The following is a 14,838-nucleotide window of genomic DNA, read 5'->3' on the forward strand; positions in this document are numbered from 1 at the left end:
GTATTTCACTTGTATTCCTTTGGGGAACTGTGTCCATCTTGACTCATATCAGTATTCTTATTGAAAACTTACTATGTGCCGTGCATGGTCAACTAAATAAGCAACTATCAATGATCTGAAATGGTGATGTACATTCTATTCAGAGTCACATTATCCTACCATTTTGCTGTACACCTGTCTCTGTGTAACACTCAGCAGCACCCCTCAAAAATGCAGAAAATGGGGGGAGATTATGTACTTATCTGTGCACCAAAGAGAAAGGTGTTAGCTGGAATTTTAGACTTTCTTAACAAGACTGCCTGATATTGGGGCACTCTCTGTGCTATGCTGTGCTATGCTGTGCTGTGCTGTGCTGTGCTGTGCTGTGCTGTGCTGTGCTCCGTCGCTTCAGTCGTGTCTGATTCCGTGCTTTCCTATGGACTGTAGCACACCAGGATCCTCTGTCCATGGGATTCTCCAGCAAGAATACTGGAGTGGGTTGTCATGCACTCCTCCAGGGGATCTTCCCAATCCAGGGATCAAATGCAGGTCTCCTGCACTGCAGACAGATTCTTTACCCCTGAGACACTGGGAAAGCCCCTTGGTTCCCTCTACCCACCACAAAACCGAAAAAGATAAGCAGTAGTGACACAATAATTCATGACAGTGATGACCAAGAAACAACACTTACTGGTTTAGGCTTACAAACTTATTTTCCTTATATTTTCTGACCTCTTCCATCTTCTATTTAATGCCTTCAATCTTCCATCTCACTGAAAGGAAACTACTATTTGCCTGGAAGCCCTTCTGCATTTCTTACGTTACGGGTTCCCCCAACTTCCATAAGCACTGATTCCACCATTGAATCTTCTACCACTTTGCCCTTTCTCAACAAATGTTCTCAGCACTTATTTCACAAAGAAAATCAACCTTGTCATGATGATACTTTGTGAACTCTACGCCATAAAAAATATCAGTGTGCATTCTCTTGTATCATTGAGACAATGAACCTTCTCGTCTCTGAAGACAATTATTCCACCTATGCTTTGAATACCATTATTAATGCTTATCAATTTCCCTTATATTCTTTTTCACACATATTCTCTCATTCTCTCTTCCCCTTACCCTTCTTCCCTCACTCTTTCCTCTCATTTTCAACAGTATTTTCCCCATAGCCGCGGATACATGTTTGGTTCTCTTCTGTCTTACAAATATGTACTACTTGGCCATCTTCTAGCTACCAGCCAAGAGTTGACATTTCTGTCTTTATTTCCCTGCCTTAAACTCATGCCTTCAGCCTACCGGGGTCCAGCCCTGGCTGGATCCAGGGATTCCCTCGGGAGGACAGCATTGGCGAAAGAATAGCAAAAGGGGAGAGACAAAGGCTTGATCTAACTGGTTTACCCAGAAAGCCAATAAAACCTGTGACATCAGGTTTGCACTGACCACGGAGGCCACAGGCGCCCTCTCAAATCGTGGAAAGTGCCCACCTTAGGCACCTTCTCGAGTGAGTCTTAGAAGCCCGGGCAAATAAATGGTCTCAGAGGGGCCCCATGCTCCAAATTAGTCATCCTGAAGGAAGAACAGAGAAGAAAACGAGAGAAAAGGAAACAAGAAACAACGACACAGGGAGACCAAGCCTGATGAGCAAGGCCCACAACTTTATTTTCCAAAGTAGCTTTTATACCTTAAGTTGTGCGTAGAGGATAATAGGGGGTAGAGAGTCATACAAAGTCAGCAGTCCTTGACCCTTATCGAAGCCAGGCTTTCTTTCTGCAAACTTATCATATGGCTTTAGGTGATTTACATCATCTTCTAGCCAAGAGGCCTGTTAACATTTTATGACCCTTTCTTCTGAATAATGGTTAGTCAATCAGAAAACTTATTTTCTCTAAAGGTGATTATTCTAAAGTCAGGCACTACCCTCCAAAAGCATTAAAGTTGCATTCCTATAGGGCAAAAGTGTGGTGGGCTATAACAATAAAAGAATTAACTCAAGGGTCCAAGGTTATTAACACCAAGGTTACTACTTATTTTCCCTATATACCAACTATATCAATTAATATACTCCCAAGGACACAATACAGGGGATGTGGAAACTTGGCAGCAAGTATTGGCTCAACAATAAAACGCTCCACCAGTGTTATTATAATAATTCCTTAACTCTCGAGAAGCTCTGCATTGTTAGAATATCTTAAGCTTCCCGTGCCTCTCGTGGTTGGGAGGCTGTGAACAATCACTTGTGTAGCTGCAGGAATCTGAACAAACCTGTCAGGCAAGCTAAAAAGTCATCAGAGGGGTTTGAATTGGAACACACCTATTATACCTTGGAGACTTATTAGCTAGAGCTCTAAGTTGATTTTCTTCAGAGAAAGGTGGTCGGGGATAGCCCCCACGTTAATGTCAGAAAAGTTGGTGAAAGTCGTGAAATAGTAAAATAGACAGATTTTGGTTTTGGGGTAGATGCTCGGGCAGGTCCAGGCGGCCTCTCGAGTCCTGATTTGCCTTTGCATGTCAGGTCCTCTCCGCATGACCTTTGTCATGGGTTGGGAACTCCCGTGCTGGCTCCCATGTAAATTATAGTTTCTTTCACCTATATTTCACCAAAACAAATATCTCTTAGATTTACAATGATTTCCATCTCCCAGAAAGTCTTTCACAATTTCTGATCATTCTCTGCTGTTTGCTCATAAAACACTCCATCCTTATCCTCACTAGATTCTACCTATACATTCCCCTTTGTCTTTCTTCCATTCTCTCTTGCTAATCTCTGTCTCCTTTGTAGTTCCATACAAGTGATTGGTTCCAGAGCAACTTTAATTCCTGTTTTATTCTTTTCTCCTAGACAACATTTATTCCTTAGATTCAGTCACAATAGCTGCAAATGGTGACCATTAGTTTCTTTATCTCTTACTTCTCCTCTGAAATCTAAAGGAGTATGGAGTATTTGACATTTTTGGTATCTCAAAGTCTTCATCAACTCAGCTTTCCAATTTAAGGCTTGCAATCTTTACCCTAATCCAGTTCTTTCTCATGGTGTCCTTCTCAATCTTCATGATACCACATTCATCCTTTGGCACAAGTTTGGATCCTGAAAGTTACTCTCAACAGCTATCTTATTACCATCACAACATACCACCTTTGATCTTTTTGTTCTTATCTTTTCAATATGTCCACAATCTCTCCTGCTATCTCAACTTCCATCACCTCCTCCTTAGCCAGGCTGCCAGCTTGCCTAAACACCTGCTATGCTCACCTCACTGATTATTCTTTCCATCCTTGTCACCTCCCAATACATCCTTTACCCAGAAATCAAAAAGATCTTTTCAAAACACAAATAAAATCATTGCACTCTTTGGTAAAAACATTACATATAGGGTCAAAACCAAGAGCCATACATCAGTGAGAATTTGTTTGATTCATCTCCTGCTTTCCTCTCCAGCTTCATATACCATGTACTCACCATTATTCCGGCCACATCAAATTTCTTTCAATTTTGAAAATTCAATGTGCCTCTTTGGGCCAAAGGATTTGCACATATTCCTTCTCTTTAAAACACTCTTTTTTATTCCTTAACTCAAAACTATGTACTCCTTCAGACATATCTCTATATGTCGATTCCTCCATGAAGCCTGTACCTGCTCAGGTTAGATCAGATTCTTCCATGTTTCTCTCCAATAGCCCCTAGAGAGTTTTGTCAGAGTCACTTTGCTCTTGATTTTCCGTATTTGATTAATATCTGTCTCCTTCTAGATTTACCATCTGCAGGCACCATTTTGCTTTTCCTGTCTGTTATATCTTCACTATTTCACACAGTGCCAGACATGTAGAACACTCAGTGCATAACTGCTACATGATTGGTTAAATTAATGAGTGAATAATCTGCACCTGAAAGAAGGGACAGAAACTGTCTTATTCATCAATCTCTCTCTCCAGTGTTTAACATTTTCCAAATGATCAGAAATTACTTACTAAACAAAAATGAATGAATGAATAACTGATCATTAAGGGGGTAAAATATCAGACAAAATTATTGATTATTTTATGGTGCCTCTTTCCTTTAGAAATATCAAAGTAATTCTCTCTCCTACTACATTTTTTTTATTATTAACCATACTGTCTACCAATTAAACCCAAGTATTTCCTTATGATCCCAGAGCATTGTGTAGATCCTAGTTCCCAGGCTGAAACAAATCTGGAATGAAATATTAGCTCAACCAAGTGTTTGCTCTGTGAGCTAGGTCAAATTGCTTTTCAAATTGTTTCAAAATTGTGAAACATTTTCAACTCTCAGTTGCCTCATTTGTCTCCTCCCTCCAAATTAAGACCATTTTCTTAGATTAACTCAATCAGGACTAACCACATGCTTCCCTTTGCAGACTCTAAGTGGGTCAAGTCTTGGTGGGAGGGGCTGAACATCCTCCTCACACTAAATTCTGATTCAGCCAAGGTTGCAGAGTGTAACCTAGCCTGAGTTAATGTGGCTTCCCTCATACAATTGATGCTGTCCACATGGGGAGGACCCCACAGATCTAAGAGAGTCAATGACTTGCTCTACCGCAGCCCTGTCCCACTCATGGATTACACTCATTCAGAGAGAATAGAACAAATAACTCCTGAGTCTCTGCTTAAGGGAATGCTAATGGTGTGTGACTCTCCATGTTCTTGAGTCAACTCAGCCTCAGCAAGGGCATAACCCTGTCTCTGGGAGACACAGAACAAAATCTGAGCTTCCCTCACTTTAGAATCCAAGAAGACTTGCACTTCCATAGTGTAGTTTCCTACCGTTGCTGTAACAGGTTACCACACACTTGCTGCTAAAAAAACAAATTTATCCTACAGATCTAGAGGTAAAAAGTTCAAAATGGATCTTATGGAACTAAAATCAAAATGTCTGTATCCCTTCTGGAGACTTTAGGGAAATACACATTTCTTCACCTTTTTTTAACTTCTTGGTGCTGCCTGCATTCCATGGTTAGTGGCCTCGTAATTCACTCAATCTTCAAAGTCTGTTTAGTGTAGCTTTTCAGGTCAATCGGCTCACCTCTATCCTCCTCCTCCTTCTTCCCCTTCTTCTTCTCCTCCTCTTTCATCTCTCTCTCTCTCCTCCTCCTCACCTCCATCATTATATCTTTTCCTACGTCTTACTCTCTTACTTCCCTCTCTCCTTTATGAAGACCCAGATCATTACATTGGCTCATCAGGGTAATCCAGGATAAATTTTCCACCTCAAGATCATAAAAATTCATTTTTCCATGTAAGCTCATATATTTGCAGCTTCCAGAGTTAAGATGTTGACATCTTTGTGGGATCATTATTCTGCTAGCACATCTATTGTACGTGGGTTTGATTTATAGTTCAGTTCAGTTGCTCAGTCATGTCCAGCTCTTTGCAGTCCCATGGGCTGCAGCACGCCAGACCTCCCTGTCCATCACCAACTCCTGGAGTTCACTCAAACTTATCTCCATTGAGTCAGTGATGCCATCCAACCATCTCATCCTCTGTCGTCCCCTTCTCCTCCTGCCTTCAATCTTTCCCAGCATCAGGGTCTTTTCCAATAAGTCAGCTCCTCGCATCAGGTGGCCAAAGTACTGGAGTTTTGGCTTCAACATCAGTCCCTCTGATAAACACGCAGGACTGATCTCCATTAGGATGGACTAGTTGGATCTCCTTGCTGTCCAAGGGACTCTCAGGAGTCTTCTCCAACACCACAGTTCAAAAGCATCAATTCCTTGGTGCTCAGCTTTGTTTATAGTCCAACTCTCACATGCATACATGACTACTGCAAAAACCATAGCTTTGACTAGATGGACCTTTGTTGGCAAAGTAATGTCTCTGCTTTTTAATATGCTGTCTAGGTTAGTTGTAACTTTCCTTCCAAGGAGTAAGCATCTTTTAATTTCATGATTTATAGTAGAAACACTGAAATCTTCTTCATATTTTATATATATATATGAATAAATATTTGCCACTGTCCCCCACTTCCTGCAGAGATGATATACATGGTGAAGAAACGAAATATACTTTCTCTATAGAGAAACACAGTAAGGGCATCAGATAGCCATTGAAGGATTCTAAACTTCAAGTAATCTAGTCAGCTATTTCTACTATCTATGGGCAAAGGACCAAACAAATCCATGGCTTAATGTAATTACATCTTCTACTGTCTCCTAAAATTTGGTGTCTCTTGTGCTTAAAAGTTAGGGATATCTTTCATCCTGGAATTTCTTCTATGGCTTCCTGTCATCTTGTTCAAGAAAAACAAAATAATTTATCTGTGTTCCATTGTGCATAATTTCCTGGAGCACAATATTTGAAACCTTCTTGAGTGAAGTTGCCCATCCCAAACACCAGAATTTTCCCTGAGCTTTCTATAGACCTAGGAATAAATAACTCATACTGGGGATGGTAAGGATTGTCCAAAAGGACTTCAGTGATTTTTCCTTTACATCTCAGGCAATTAACAACAGATAACATTTCTAGACTTTTATCAATTTTCAAACTGCCATTTTATAACTCCATGAAGAAAACATTTCCCAAACTCTGATTAGAGGAATCAAGACATACATTTAGAAACAGATAGTTTTTTGGTTTTTTGTTGTTTTTTTTTTTTTTTTTTTTTTGGAAGGACATTTAACTGTTATTATATTCTATAACTTCAGGGTTAGGAAACATAGGGAGATGGGACTTCTGAGAAAGGCCAGGCTCAACCAAATTTCATCCAGTCTGATAGGCATTTTGATCTTATCCTGACAAGTCCATCTGACAAGGAGATTTTTTTAACTGAAGGCTTCTTAAATTTCTTTCCTTTTTTTCAAAGAAAATATTTATCTTTCCACGGTCTTATGTATCATTTTTAAATATTACCTTTCCAAGTTACTTTAAAACATCTTTGATTTTTCACAGAGCTAGGACAAATAATTTCACAATTTGTATGGAAACATAACAAACTTTGAGTAGCCAAAATAATCTTGAGAAAGAAGAATGGGACTGGAGGAATCAACCTTCCTGACTTCAGACTATGCTACAAAGCTACAGTCATCAACACAGTATGGTACTGGCACAAAGACATAAATATAGATCAATGGAATAAAATAGAAAGCCCAGAGATAAATCCATTCACCTATGGGTACCTTATCTTTGACTAAGGAGGCAAAAATATATAATGGAGAAAAGACAATCTCTTTAACAAGTGGTGTTGGGAAAACTGGCTGACCACCCATACAACAATGAAACTAGAGCACTTTCTAACACCGTGCACAAAAATAAACTCAAAATGGTTTAAAGATCTAAACATAAGACCAGAAACTATAAAACTCTTAGAAGAAAACAATGGTAGAACAGTCTCTGACATAAATCACAGCAGGATCCTCTATGACCCACCTCCCAGAGTAAAGGAAATAAAAACAAAAGAAACAAATTGGGCCTAATTAAACTTAAAAGCTTTCACACAATGAAGGACACTATAAACAAGGTGAAAAGGCAGCCTTCAGAATGCAAGAAAATAATAGCAAATGAAGCAACTGACAGCAAAGAATTCAACTCCAAAATATACAAACAGCCCATGCAGCTCAATACCAGAAAAACAAATGACCCAATCAAAAAGTGGGCCAAAGAACTAAACAGACGTTTCTCCAAAGAAGACCTATAGATGGTTAACAAACACAGGAAAAGATACTCAACATTGCTCATTATCAGAAAATGCTAATCAAAACCTCAATGAGATACCATCTCACACCTTTCAGCATGGCTGCCATCAAAAAGTCTACAAACAGTAAGTGCTGGAGAGGGTGTGGAGAAAAGGGAACCCTCTTATACTGTTGGTGGAAATGCAAACTAGTATGGCCACTGTTCTCTATGGAGAACAGTGTGGAGATTCCTTAAAAAGCTGGAAATAGAACTGCCATATGACCCAGCAATCCCACTGCTGGGCATACACACCAAAAAACCAGAATTGAAAGAAACACGTGTACCCCAGTATTCATTGCTGCCCTGTTTACAGTAGCTAGGACATGGATGGACATAGATGTCCATCGGCAGATGAATGGATAAGGAAGTTGTGGTACATATACTGAATGGAATATTACTCAGCTATTAAAAAGAATGCATTTGTGTCAGTTCTAATGAGGGGGATGAAGCTGGAGCCTATTATATAGAGTGAAATAAGTCAGAAAGAGAAACACCAATACAGGATATTAATGCATATATATAGAATGTAGAAAGATGGTAATGATGACTCTATTTGCAAGACAGCTAAAGAGAGGCAGAGGTAAAGAACAGACTTTTGGACTATGTGGGAGGTGAAAGTGGGATGATTTGAGAGACTAGCATTGAAACATGTATATTACACATGTAAAACAGATACAGTACAAGTCTGATGCATGAAACAGGGCACTCAGAACCAGTGCTCTGGGACAACCCAGAGGGATGTGGAAGGGAGAGAGATGGGAGTGGGGTTCAGGATGGGGGGGGACTTATGTACACCCATGGCTGATTCATGTTAACGTATGGCAAAAGCCACCCCAATACTGTAAAGTAATTAGCCTCCAATTAAAATGAATTAATTAATTTTAAAAAGATCTTTGGAGGAATTCCCTGGCAGTCCGGTGGTTAAGACTTGGCACTTTCACTGCTTTGCGCCCAGCTTCAGTCCCTGCTCAGGAAATTAAGATCCCTCAAGCTGTGCAGACTGGCAGAAAAAAAATCATTTGAACTGTATCTTCTTATTGCATGGAAAACCTGAAGTGTTATTCTTTGAGCCATTAAGTGAGAACAAAAGATACTTAGTTGTGTGTGTTTCAAGAAATTCATCATGTCATCAGTGTGAAAGAAGTCATGGTGGTGGACTTATTGGTTACTCAATTCCTGCAAATCTGGAATTTTACTGTGTCCCAAGGACTGATGTTGAAGCTGAAACTCCAATGCTTTGGGCACCTTATGCGAAGAGCTGACTCATTTGAAAAGACCCTGATTCTGGGAAAGATTGAGAGCAGGAGAAGAAGGGGACGACAGAGGATAAGATAGTTGGATGGCATCACCAACTCAATGGACATGGGTTTAGGTGGACTCTGGGAGTTGGTGATGGACAAGGAGGCCTGGCGTACTGCAGTTCATGGGGTTGCAAAGAGTCGGACATGACTGAGCAACTGAACTGAACTAAACAGTGCATTCAAAAAAACTGTAAACACCTAAGATAAATCATAATGGAAAATAATATTAAAAGAATGTATATATGTGCATAACTGAGTCACCTTGCTGTATCTAATTATTAGAGAAACCTTGCCCCACTAAGAGCAGCCTCTTGTGGCCACTAACCAAGAAGCAAAAGTAAAGTTTAAAAGGAATTGCGGGTTATGATGGGGCTACAAAGAAAGTCCATCTAAAAGAGGGGTCATGTTGGGCACTCCCAGATGTCAAACTTGTCCTTGTCCTGCAGGTCCTATAGTGGTAGGGCTTATCTCCACACTTGGGATGGGAAAGTTGCTGGATAAAGTCCCCCGGTCCTGGATACAGAGGAACAGGCAATTGCACATGAGACACACAGGGATTTGCTGTGGGAAGTCTCCCTCATACTGATCTCAGATGGCGTATCCACCTTTATCAGCAACAATAACACCCAGAACCTCAGCTCCCCTGTCACCTTGGTCTTCCAACATGTGAGTCCTGCTGGGATGGAGCTGTGGATGTGGAAGAGTCCTGAGTCCTGGGCAGAGCCTTGGGTTTCAGGGGGCTCCCCCACAAGTGCATCATATCCCCAGGAAAGCCCAGCATAAGCTAGCTTTGGGTCAGCATTTCTGAGCAATAGACCCACCAGCTCACACCTACTTCCTGTCCCTATAGTCAGTGATCCTTGGGCCAAAGAAGAAGGCATACTGCATCTTCTGGGAGTGTGGCCAGAATGTAAGTGGTCACCAGACCACCAGAGGCTGCAAGATGGTGGGAACCACCTGCCAGTGCACCCAACTCAGCAGCTTTGCTGTCCTCATGGCCCACTATGATGTGCAGAGGAGAACCCTCAGAGTGGCTACATTCAATGTGTGCTGCTGGGTAACAAATTCCCACCCATGTAAAACAAGAAAAAAATTAAATCTTGCATGGTACAACTGGGATGGCTGCTCAGATTTTTACAATGCTGAAATCATTCTGTCCACCTGGACTGCATTCTTATTGAGGCTCAGAGTCCTCATCCAACCCTCTGACTTCTGGCAAGGTTCAGTTCCTTGTGGTTGTCAGACTGAGGTCTCATTGTCTTCCTATCTGTCAGCAAGGGAGCTGGTATAGCTCTCAGGGCCTATATGTGTTCCCTCTCAGGTGGCCTCTCCTGGAACCTCTCACAGTGTCTCTATCTGGAGGCCACCAGGAGAAGCTCCCTTACATGAAAACTTTCTAAACTTTGAATGTTTTCTCCAAAAAAAAAGAAAGCTCAGTTTGTGTTTTTGTTTTTTTTTTGTAGAGGAAGTTCTTTTTTTGTTTTTGTTTTTCTCAAACTGGAGGATAATTGCTTTACAATGTTGTTTTGGTTTCAGTGATAAAACAATGTGAATTAGCCATGGTGGTTTAGTCTCTAAGTCACCTCCAACTCTTGCAACCCAATAGGCTGTAGCCCCCCAGACTGCTTTTCCATGGACTTTCCCAGGAAAGAATACTGGAGTGGGTAGCCATTCTCTTCTCCATGGGATCTTCCCAACACAGGGATGAAGCCTGTGTCTCATGTCTCCTGTGTTCTTTACTGCATTCTTTATCACCACCTTGGAAGCCCACCCAGATTCGCATTTGACTTCAAACCTGGAAGTGGTTATGTATACCACAGGGGACAGTGATATGGTTGTCAGTAGAATTCTCAATACCATGAGAGTCTTCTGGAATCGAGTGCACAGGGGCTATAGAAAAAAAGATTTGATGATGGCAGAGATCAGAGGGGACCAGAGGAACCAGTGAGTACAGGTGAGTCAGGAGAAAACTTTACCTCTTCACCTGACCAAATGAGCTGCTTACTTTCTCTGGTTCGTCAAAACCAACACTCTCTGGCAACCTGAAACAATGGGGAATTTACTGAAATAAAAGTGGCACTGAAATGAAAGTAAGCATGAAACGACTGTAGCACAAAATGCTTAAGAGTCACAGGAGCCCCCAGAAGTTTGAACAACAATCCAAGGCCATGTTTCCTACAGCCATGTGACTAGATGTCAAAATATCCATACTTAATACACCATTTTACATTTATTGAAGAGTTAAAATATTTGGGCTTTGAAGGCCAAGACAATAAGAAAGGAACCATCTCCATCTCACTTCGAACCCCAGACACTGAGTTCCTCTTGGTCTAAAAACCAAATTTGGCTTCTCCTGCACGTGTCAATAGATGTTTTACACAGTAAATACAATCTATGTATTTCTTATTTGTTCCTTCTTTTTTCACACATCTGATAGATTATTCTCTTGAGTCTACAAAGAGATCCTCCATTATTTTTTGACCATGTGGCATTCTGTTGTATAAATTACATATCAAGGCTCTTATAGTGAGTGTTTTTGTTAGATCATTTGCTAATACAAATAATGTTGCAACTGTTTACACTTACTTCATTGATCTCATTTTTGATTATGCAGTTAGGTTGGATACTGCGTCAAATTCACAACTGCATGTTTGTAGATACTTCCATATTTCAACATCTTGAGGTCACTCCGTCGACCCTGCCAACAGTAGTATGTGTGTGTGTGCTCACTTTTGGTGAACTCTGTTGTGATTCCATGTACTGTAGCCTGCAAGCTCCTCTATCCATGGGATTTTCTGGGCAAGAATACTAGAGTGCATTGCCATGTCCACTTCCAGGATTTTGCCAACCTAGGGATCAAACTCACATCTCTTGCATTTCTTGCATTGGCAGATAGATTTTTTATCCTGAACCACATGTTTCCCTACAGCCTCACCACAAGGTTCTTATCCAATTTTGTACTTTTACCCATCTGAGAGGAAAATAGCATATCTAGGGAAAGATGTGTATCTTTGTATCCTTTTTATTTTTAGTGAAAGGGAACATCTTTCTTTATGAGTCAGTAATATTTCAATCTCTGGAAACGATTTGTTCATATCCTTGGTATATTTTTCTATTAGCTTGTAGTACTTTTCTTATGGATTAAGGGACACTCTTTAGATATGCTGTTAGTGAAACTAAAGACTCTCAAGTCTTACAGTACATCTAAAATCATCTGGAGGGCTTGTTATTTATTTGACATTTTACTGATAAATGTCATACCTGACCTAGGACCCAGCATACCAATTCATGACCATATCTTTATTCATGAACTTCCCACTACCCTCATCCACACTACTGTACCTGGTGAAATCAGGTTCATTATCCACTTATCACATCTTCTAAGAAGCCAGGGAGGTCCATTGTTTTCTTTTCATTAACACAGAGAGAATCATCTGGACAGAGAATGCTCTAGGTCATTTCATGGAGAGGAAAAAATAGGGACATCATTGGAGGGACCAGGGCAGACGGACCTCCCATTTTGCAAATATAATTGACCATTTGTATTTGTCTTCCCACTAGATGGTAAGGTTTGTGAAATCAGAAATCTTGCCTGTGTTATTTTTAATGCACAGGGTCGGCACAAAGCCATGTGCACAAAACATCCACAGTAATATCAGTTGATTGAAACTGGGGATATTTATTCAACATCATAAGGTTACTGAGATGTTGATAAGGATTGCATTGAATCTATAGATCAATTTGCTGCACTGCTATCATTTTGACAGTATTGTCTTCTGATCCATGAATGTGGCATGTTGATCCATTTCTTTGGGTCTTCTTTGACTTCTTTTGACAATCTTCTTTAGTTTTCGGTGTAAAAGTTTTGCAGTTTCTAACGAAGTGTCATTTTTACATATTCCTTTTCAGGAGACTTAAATTAACGGCTAAATCAGATGATCTTGTATCCTGTTCAGCAAGGGAAATTCTGAACCGTCATCTTTGAGCAAAACTTTTTAAATATGTTTTCATGTTTGTTACAGGAACTCTTCATGGAACCATTGTGTAAGGAAGTATGATGGGAATTGTTGATATTTAGATTGCTGGGAGAATTTTGCTTTTCTACTCCATATGGTATGCTCACCTCACTCTCAGCATAGTCAAAGGGCTCTGATGTAATTCTCCAGTTGCCTTAGATTAAATCACCTGCTTCAACCTTTTTCTACAAAGTTCCTCAAGTTTGTAGGTATATGAAGATATTTGAAGGTAAATGATAAGGAAAATGAGCCTCAGAAAACTGTCTTAAAATACCATAAGACAGGAAAGTAAATTCCTGCATGGAGGGTAAACAATTGCTATGATGTACCAAATTTTTCCTGGATTATGTCCTAAAAACACTTGAGTTACAAGCAAGCAGGACAATTGGTTTCAATACATACATGCTTCAACTTCTTCACCCTCCATGTAAAGATTACTAACTTATGCATGAGAAAAATATATTTTACTACTCACCATATGTGTGGGTGTTTGTAAGTCACTCAATAGTGTCCAACTTTTTGTGACCCCATAGTCCATAGCCCACCAGCCTCTTCTGTCCATGGAAATCTCCAGACAAGAATACTGGAGTGGATAGCTATTCCTTTCTTCAGGGAACCTTCCTGACCCACAGATTGAAGTCAGGCCTCCTGCATTGCAGGCAGATTCTTTACCATCTGAGCCACCATGGAAGCTTGGTACACACCATGTACTGCACTAAATTAAGAGATCTAGTTTCCTGCATCGATAGACTGGGTGCATCGATGGACTGGTGCACTGGGATGACCCAGAGGGATGGTACGGGGAGGGAAGCGGGAGGGGGGTTCAGGATGGGGAACACGTGTACACCAGTGGCAGACTCATGTTGATGTATGGCAAAACCAATACAATATTGTAAATTAATTAGCCTTCAATTAAAATAAATAAATTTAAATTTTTTTAAAAAAAGAGATCTAGTTTCTAATTTCAACAGAGCTTACATGTTAAAGAAAAGGCTTTGTTAAGAGTAAAATCAGAACCCTGTAAATAAATAAAATCTCTCCATCCTTTCAATTGTAAGATGTGCTGGGTTAGAAAGCATATATTGCTACTGCACATATTTTAAGTTTTACTTACATGTATAACAAACTATTTCATTCTCAGAATGTGATCTTGGCAAGATCCAAGTCCAGTGGGACATAGAAATGTCCCATGGACATCCACTGACCAGATTTGTATCAATTTAAACCAAATGGGAAATGACTTTAAACGATCATAGTATGCTAAATTTAAAATATCCATGAGTAGATAATGATACTTAACATATTTGAAAATAAGTGTAGAAGATATGACAGAAGTAGATAATGACAATTTTTCAGTATCCAGTAAATCACCACTAAAAGCACTGGGGGAAATCTTGTTGAAAAACTGGCCAATCTCACAATGCTAAAGAACTCTCTTAAGTGATTATTGATTTATTACAAGGACCAAAGTGTATTTTTGTAATGTTAGATCAGATAGGCACCAAATGAACTTAATGATCAATCTTAACATCAATAATATAAGTCTGATGTTATATATTTCCTGATAAGACATAAACTGAAAACATCCTGTTTGTGCTAAATAAAGGTTTGTGTCCATATCATAAGTGTGTGTGTGTGTGTGTGCGCACGCTGTCGCTTCAGTCATGTCCAGCCCTCCAGGCTCCTCTGTCCATGGCATTCTCCAGGCAAGAATACAAGAGTGGGTTGCCTCTAGTATTGATCTCTTCCAGGGCATCTTTCTGATTGAGGGATCAAACCCTCATCTGCCTGTGTCTCCTGCATTGCAAGCAGATTCTTTACCCACTAAGCCATTGGGAAAGCCCAATCAATTT

The 14,838-nt window shown here is 40.1% G+C and overlaps 1 protein-coding gene across 1 annotated transcript in view; it reads left to right on the forward strand.

The window, feature by feature from the left end:
- Window positions 1-14,838, forward strand: part of LOC129621772 (adhesion G protein-coupled receptor E2-like) — a 103,988-nt gene that overhangs the window by 56,754 nt on the left and 32,396 nt on the right. The window contains exon 20 of the mRNA XM_055538638.1: window positions 9,820-10,026. Coding sequence (XP_055394613.1) covers window positions 9,820-10,026 — 207 coding nt within the window. The remainder of the gene's footprint in view (window positions 1-9,819; window positions 10,027-14,838) is intronic.

The sequence above is a fragment of the Bubalus kerabau genome, chromosome 1 (assembly GCF_029407905.1).
Source record: "Bubalus kerabau isolate K-KA32 ecotype Philippines breed swamp buffalo chromosome 1, PCC_UOA_SB_1v2, whole genome shotgun sequence".
In the NCBI taxonomy this organism is placed as follows: domain Eukaryota; kingdom Metazoa; phylum Chordata; class Mammalia; order Artiodactyla; family Bovidae; genus Bubalus; species Bubalus kerabau.